Source organism: Solanum lycopersicum, chromosome 8 (assembly GCF_036512215.1).
Source record: "Solanum lycopersicum chromosome 8, SLM_r2.1".
NCBI lineage: Eukaryota > Viridiplantae > Streptophyta > Magnoliopsida > Solanales > Solanaceae > Solanum > Solanum lycopersicum.
Genome location: NC_090807.1, coordinates 7,549,491 through 7,558,094, shown reverse-complemented (window position 1 = coordinate 7,558,094; position 8,604 = coordinate 7,549,491). Strand labels below are relative to the sequence as shown.

The following is an 8,604-nucleotide window of genomic DNA, read 5'->3' as shown; positions in this document are numbered from 1 at the left end:
GATCTTCCTGGAGTTACTCACAGAAGGGAAATCAACTTTAGAATTAATCTCCTTTCAAATACCCAACCTATTTCTATTCATCCTTACCGAATGGATCCAGTAGAGCTTAAGGAATTGAAAGAGCAGTTGAAAGACCTTCTAGATAAGTGCTTCATCAAACCTAGTATTTCGCCATGGGGTGCACCAATGTTGTTCGTAAAGAAGAAAGATGGTTCTCTCAGGATGTGCATTGACTATAGACAATTGAAAAAGGTCACAATCAAGAATAAGTATCCCATCCCCAATATTGATGACTCATTTAACCAATTTTAGGGTGCTAGTCTTTTCTCAAAGATAGACCTCGGATCGGGTTATCATTATCTCAGAGTCAGAGACAGTGACATTCAAAAGATAACCTTCAAAACTCGGTATGGTCATTATGAATTTATAGTTATGTCATTTTAAATAACCAATGCTCCTGTAGCTTTCATGAATTTGATGAAAAGAGTGTTCAAACAATACTTGTTCTTTTTCATTATTGTCTTTATTGATGTTATTCTCATTTACTTTAGGGTTGAGGAAGAATATGCAATTTATTTGAGGGTTGTTCTGCAAACTCTCAAAGATCGTCAGTTACTTGCTAAGCTTAGCAAATGTGAGTTGTGGTTGAAATTCGTTGCTTTCCTTGGCATGGAGGACACTCATGTCTCCATACTAAACTTAGCAAATATGAGTTGAATCTTGCTAAGTTTAGTATGGAGCACACTCATATCTCCATACTAGTTCAAGAATGAATATAGATTCCATCAGTTCCAGCCCCGAAATCTAAAGATTTCTCCGTGGATTTCCTTACCAGGTATGTGGGATTTCACTGGTTGGCTCCTCTCACCCATTAGATCCATAGTTTTCACTCAGTCCTGGATTCACATATCATGACTAGACTTAGGGTTTCTTCAATGTTATAATTATTGAGTTTTAGCTGATAGAACGATCCAAATAAGATTAGTACGCTAATATTTAGATAAATGCATGAATTACAGAACCCTAGCTATGTATTTCTTTTGTTCATAAATTACACATGATAGGTCAAGTATTTCGGTTACTTCAGATATGCATGCTTCAATTATTAATGCATCATTATCAGATTATTTATTGCATTCTCGGTTTGTATGTTCAGTTTTGAGCTATCAAGTATTTACAGAAATTCAGTCATAATGTGTTAATCACTCAATTCATAAAGAGTAGCATAATACCGAGTTGGACTAGGGTTTCAGCTTACCCAACTAGTCCCAGAACTACTAGACAAGTAAGTTGTAAGTCCCCTATGTGGGAATCAGTTTAGTGATCACGCCTGCATTCTTTTATACCTCTGGCATGGTATATTGGGTCCTCTCATGGGGCATATACATCCGACTCCACATTTATCTCATGTTGTTTCACTAGCGGTTATTAGTAAATTCCACAGTTAGTCACACTCAATTGCATTGACCATATTTAGAATTCAGTTAGTATTCAGCCTCAACATGTATTAAATTTGGTCATTGCATCTAGTTAGCTCAGAATTCAGGATATTATGTTCAGTATAGTATACTTGGTTTTGTGCTTGTTCAGTTATGTTTTATTTTAGCTTTACTCTATCCTACATGCTGAGTACCTTTTAAGTACTGACAGATACGTGCGGTACATTTTCTCATGATGTAGGTTCAAGTTCTAAGCATCCAGATCACACTTAGAATGATTCCCAATCTCCAATTCAGCAGTATCAGTGGTGAGTCCTCATTCTCCGAGGAAAAGAGTGATGTGTTCATTTTAGTATTTTAGTTTTAGTTTTTGCTAGACTTAGCTGGGGCTTGTCTCAGAATTTCTTCGTATAAACTCATTGTTTTTCAAATATCTTAGTTCTAGTATATAGGTATTTTCCATCTCTCATTTTAAATATGTTTTAGCTTCCGCATTATTTTATTTTCTTTAGTATGCTGATGGTCATGTCAGCAGGGTAAGCTTGGGATCACTTGTGATCTTAGGCCCTGTATTCGGGCCTTGAGGGTAGCTTGGGGCGTGATATATTTCTTCTATTTTTCATAGTTTTTATCTTTTAATATATTATATCAATTTTGAAACTTAGAATTTTAAATGGTTCCATAAAGATTATAATCCACAGATGTTGTTAATTATCATAAAACTTAAAAATAAATCAAATTAATATTGATGCAAAAAGAAAAACAATTTAACCCTGAGTATGAAAATAATATTGAATATTTTTTCTTTGGTTTAGAAAATTAAAATTCATAATCTAATTTTAATTTCCTTTTAATATTTAGTCATGTAACTAATACTTATTAAAATTATTTTAGCATGATTTAGTACAATTAAATTATGATCATTTTTATTATGACTTGTTAATTTGCGATATTTATTTTACGCAATTTCATTATTATGATATATATTTATTTTTTTTGGATATCTTGTTGTCATTATCATATCATTGTTTGTGCTATATTATTAAGAAACACTTTAGATAGTTATGTTTTGGTTGGACTGGAGAAATATTTGACATACAAGTAAATTATATGTTTGTATGAATACTTTAGCTGAAAATTCGAAAATCCAAAAAATTCAAAAAAATCCAAGGTTGAAAAACCCCTATTTTATTAATTTGGTTTGGTTTATGGATTTAAAAATCCAACACAAATGATTAGATTTGATATTTGAAAATCCTGAGCCAACCCCACCATGATAAATATAATATTGGGAGAAAAAAACTTTTAATTTGTTAAACTGAGCAGTAAAAAATAACAAGCTATTTGTAATAAAAGCTATGTAAAATAGAAATAGATGGGAAATGCAGGAAATAAAAGTTTGTTTCTGGAGAAGAACTCAAAATTTTGTTCGTAATTATTATGCTGTTACTAAATATGTCTCACTCATATGAAGAAATAACTTAATTAGTTGGAAAGAGATATATCAATTTAACATTATTTCTATATATGATTGGAAATTGAAAAAGTAAATACCTTAACATTGTTTCTATATATGTCAATAGATTTTGAAATAGATAAAATTTATAGTTATTCCTGTTTTGCTTCAATGTCACTCTTTTATATATATTGAGTCGCATCCACCTCAAAAATCATAGTAACAATTATTGTAGAAATGAAAATGACTTCTCTTTTTACTCCATACTTTCTTCCTTTAGTACTTGTCGCAACCATTTTCAACTTTCAAACTTCTTTATGTGACATTCGTGCAGACAAGGCATTAAAAACAGGTATATGTAGACAAGTACAAGATCTTCAATTTTGCTTAACCACTTTTAGACAAATTATACCTTCTCATCCATATGTTCCTGAAGAAGTAACTAGAGCTGCTATCACCAAATCACTACAAAATGCTAATGATAACCGTGCTTTCGTAGAGAAAGCTCAAGCAAATGCAAAAGACAAAGAGACCAAAGACTTGTATAGTATTTGTGACAGCAGTTATGGATTATTGATAACCGTTCTTCAAGATGCTTCTAAATCCTTAACTAACAAGGATTATAATGGCTTAGAAAATGACCTGGCAAAGTGTCCCCGATTTGTAAGTGACTGTCAGAATGTACTTGGTAGTAAGACAACGCGTGAAATGGTAGATAGAAGTAGAAAACAATTTGATCTTGTATTAATGGCAAAAATTGCTGAACAACTCATTAAAAATAGGTAGTTTATATAATCATTGTAAATTAATCTGTCTTTCTTGAAAGCTAGTACCTAAATAAAAGGAGATTATTGATATTTCAATAAATCGTGCTTACTTTCTTATTTATTTATATAAATAAAATATTATTCAACTCAACCTCATGAAAATAAATCTACGAGGATGGTTTATTTGTATTAACACATAATATTTCTTAATTAAATGAAAATTACATAAACAAGATTTTTATATTTTAGATGATCAATAATAGCTATTCCACTCAATCATGTTGATAAACCAAGTGATTAATATTTATTTCTTGAAAAATTTAATTTCTCTCCAATGATTGATTTAATAAATTAGAATCATTGTATAAAGATGTGAACAGAATTTGAAACACAAAGTCGTTAATAAGAAGGAACACCGCGACACATGAACTCCAAATTTAGTGCATGCAATGGTAAAACAGCCCAAATACCAAATCAATCGCCAACATATATTGAAAAAGAAGTTAGACAAATCGAATTAAAAATTGGCCTAAAATTAGACCATAAACAAAATAAATAATCGATGTCCGTTAAATTCTCCATTTGAACTGATCTCACAGGGAAATCACAATACTAGAGGGAGAAAACTTCACCATGAAATCTCTTTTAATAAGTAGAAATAGTAAGGAAATAAAAGAGTAAAACAAAGAGGTTTTTGTTAATGTTCCAATGGAGAAGACCAACAATATTAAAATATAATACAACAACTTAGTCTTCAAGAGCTCATGCTCTACCTATCCTTATGCTTTTTAATCCGGGTATGTAGAAAAAACACATACTAAAAATGTTGGCTTCTTTTCGTCTCACCTACATCTCATATACAAAATTGTCTCTCGTGAAATACAAAATAAATGTTTATTTTACTTCTATCGAGGGGCATAAAAAGAGTAAAAATATTCAAAAAATGAATGTGAGGATAAATTAGCTAAAACTGTTTGCTAAACAGTCACATACATTTTAGAGCTTATACTTGGACTACATAAAACCTCCATTTTTTCATCTATTTTATTGCCAAACCTGCAAATGCAATAAGCAAAACACAAGGAACCCATAAATGACCATAATTCAAAATTCCAATGATAAGAACTCCATGCTACAAATAAAAGAGAAAACATGAAGTGTATCTACAAGAAGCGTATGACAGCACTTCAACACAATATTATCATATTGTCTACTCAAATTACTACTATTTCACATATGATATAAAAAAAAGTTTAGTAGTAAGTATCTACTCTTGATCAACAAACTCGAGATTAAAGAAAAGAGTTTGTTTTTGCGTTATATTAATAGTCTTATAGGATTCTTCCATTACGTGGACATTTTATTACTCTCATTTCTCAATTTTTTTCTAGAGTCAACATTGTTATTTAGTTGGTAGAAATCTTATGTTAATTTTTTCTGGAATTGATTAGATGAAAAATATTTCTAACATTATCAATTGCATCTAACAAATATGAACACATGAAGCAGAAACTTCGAGAAAGTATAAGATCATATGACAGACTTCTAGAGTTCAATGTAGTAATAGAATTTTCAATATTAAAGTTTGTTAGCGGAAAAGTGAAATTAAAGAACAAGGAATATTTAACGTGGTTTGGATCAAAATGATCCTATGTCCATGTAACACCCCGTGTTCAAAACAGACCAAAAATCAGCTTTTCAGAAATCTGCAGGTGCAATCAATGTTTATCACCGATGGACCGTAGCTTTAACCATGCCCCGTGCTGCACATCCGTTGATTGTGACTGAAATCCCCCCAAGACGCAGCTCAAAAAATTTGACCAAGTGTCGTACGACGGAAGGACCTACAGTTCATAGGTTAGACTACGGTTCGTAGTTTGTGTCCTTCAATCAACAACCCATTTACCCACTAGGTGACAAGAACCATGATTGACCATCACGGTCCGTAGATGGGCCTATGGACCGTAGGTGGAAATTAGCAGACAGTTAGAGGGGAAATATAGTTGGGTCAACTTCAAATGATCATAACTCTTATCCCAAAATGAATTAGGTATCCCATTATATACCAAAAGATAGATAATTGAATTAGCTTTCCATAACCACCAACCTTGCTAAAATCGCACATCATAGTAAAAAGTTATGCCCGTTTTTCTAAAGACATGTTGAACAGACTCAACCTACGAACCCAAATGACGGATCATCAATTGAACGACGACCCTTCAGTCCAGGTCATCTTTTGGTCCGACAACCATTAAATCAGAGGTCTTTTGATATTTTTCCACTTTGCTACATCATCAGATATTAGGCAATTTAAGACTAGAAACATAACTAAAACTTACCTAAATTGAATCATAAAATCAAAACTTAGAAAAATTAGAAGCAGGAAAGGAGAAAAAGGTCAAGAACCCTAGTTCAAGAATGCAACAAGGTTGCAGCAATTCAAGCCCCGAAATTTGATTATTTCTCCGTGAATTTCATCACCAGGTATGTGGGATTTCACTAATGGGTTTCTTTCACCCATTGGGTCCCTAGTTTTCAGTCAGATTCTTGATTCCCATATCATGCTTAGACCTAGAGTTCCTAGAACTCTTACAAAACTACATGAATTAATTAGTTATATGTTTTAAATATGATTTCCATGTTATTACTTAGATTGTTGCATGAATTTCTGAACCCTAGCTATGTATTTGCTTAGATATTGAATTACACATGTTGGGTCAGATATTTCCGTTACTTAAGATGTGCATGCGTCGATTATAAATGCATAAATACCAGATTAATTGTTGCACTCTCAGTTTCCATGTTCACTTTTGAGCTATCCAGTATTTATAGAAACTCAGTCATAATCAGATTTTACATAATTCATTGGGAGTAGTATTAATATCGAGTTGGAATAGGGTTCAACGTACCCAATAGTCCGAATACTACTAGCCAAGTAGGTAGTAAGTTCCTTATGTGGGTATCAGTTTAGAGATCACGTCAGCATGCCTTTATACCTCAGGCAGAGTATATTGGGTCCTCTCGACGGGACGTATACATCAGACTCCACATTTAGCTCATGTGGTGTTATTATTGGTTATTAGTATCTCCCATAGATCATTCTGATTCCACTGTATTGAACATTTATTAGTATATTCAGTATTCAATTTAAACATGTTATAAATTGGTCATTGTATTCAATTATCTCAGCATTAAAAATTGATATCATGTTCATATAATATACTTGCTTTTGTGCTTGTTCAATTATGTATTCTTTCAGCTTTATTCTACCCTACATGCTCAGTACCTTCAAGTACTGATGCATACGTGCGATACATCTTCTTGTGATGTAAATTCAGGTTCTCAGCATCCATATCACGCATAGATCGATTCTCGATCTCAAGTTCAACAGATTCAATGATGAGTCCTCATTCTCCGAGAACAATAGTCATAAGTTTATTTCAGTATTTTAGTCATTTATTTTCAACTTTTTACCAGACTTGAATGGTGTTTGTTCCAACATTTCTAGTCAGTTAGAGGCTTATTTCAGACAAAGTTAGTTTCAACTTAGAATTGAGTAAATATTTCATTTGTATTAAACTCAATGTTTTCAAATATCTCAGTTATAGAATATGGGTATTCCCTATCTTTTCAGATAAAATTATGATTTAGCTTTCACATTCAGTTTATTATCTTTAGTATGCTCATGATTAGGCCAGCAGGGTTAACTTGGGATCACTTGTGGTCCTAGATTCGGTGTTCACTTCTCGGGGGTATCTTGGGGCATTACAGTCCACCAAAGAACAACTACATCAATATTTATTTGACTCTACAAAGAATACAAGTGAAATACTACAAGAGAGAGAAAACCAATTCCTTAAAAGGTGAGAACGCAAGTGAGATGATGTTTTGAAAATAAATTAAGAGCTACCTATTTATAAGAATGAATTCATCCTATTGATATCATCCATTACATCACTTTATGTGAAAAATGTCAAGGTTATGTATAAGTATGAAACCATTTTATGGTTTGCCTAAACATTAACTACCAAGATACTATCTTGACTTTTATTTTGTATTAATTATCTTCCTACCAAATATTCATGTTAATTCATCTTCCATTTAGTTTCATTCCACAAGAACCAAACCAACTCTTTCAATCTGCACCTTGCTTTGTGTTCCGAGTATGCGTATAAACAACTCTGGCCAAAACTTCTAAGCTTACATGGCAATCCGTTGTAAAAAACAAGATGAATCAAAACTTTGTTGAACATACTAGCTCCACCTAGCAATTGTTCCCCCAGATTTGCATCACTTGATGAATATACCCCACATGTCCTTTCAGTGTGCAAACTTGGCAAGCGGGACTACTTTGGTCAACTTGTCTGCAGCGTTATCGTCTGTGATAACATTCTCAACCTTGATAACTCTCTCGTCTACAACATCTCGAATAAAATGGAATCTGACATCAATGTGTTTGGTGCGCTCATGAAATCTTTGATTTTTAATCAAATGAATAGAACTTTGACTATCACATCTTAGAATTGATTCAAGCTGAACCAAGCTCAATTTTGCCACCAAACCTTTCAACCAGATAGATTCTTTCATTGCCTCTGTTTCTACCATTTATTCTTCCTCTATTGTAGACAAAACGACAATAGACTATAAAGTCAATTTCCAACTAACAGCACTACCAACGAGAGTCAAGATGTATCTAGTTGTTGACGTCCTTCGATCAAGATCCCCTGCATAGTAAGAATCTACATAACCGAGAATTGAAATGCCTCCACTTTTACGAAAGGTTAGGCCAACAACAGGAGCTCCTTTGAGATAACTCAATATTCACTTGAGAGTTCCTAGTGCATTTTTCTTGGATTTGCCAAGTACCTGCTTACTACACTTACACGTTGAACAATATATGGGTGTGTGCACACCAAAGCATACATAATGCTACCAACTGCGC

At 32.9% G+C, this 8,604-nt stretch overlaps 1 protein-coding gene across 1 annotated transcript; it reads left to right on the top strand.

Moving 5' to 3' along the window:
* Positions 1–3,138: 3,138 nt before the first annotated feature.
* LOC104648669 (uncharacterized) lies at positions 3,139–3,681 on the top strand. Its single transcript, XM_010326464.1, has one exon. It carries the CDS (start codon positions 3,139–3,141, stop codon positions 3,679–3,681), a length of 543 nt encoding a protein of 180 aa, XP_010324766.1.
* Positions 3,682–8,604: the final 4,923 nt, after the last annotated feature.

What these genes read in the sequence shown, in the direction of transcription:
- LOC104648669 (XM_010326464.1), top strand. Translation starts at nt 3,139, where the DNA reads ATGACTTCTCTTTTTACTCCATACTTTCTTCCTTTAGTACTTGTCGCA.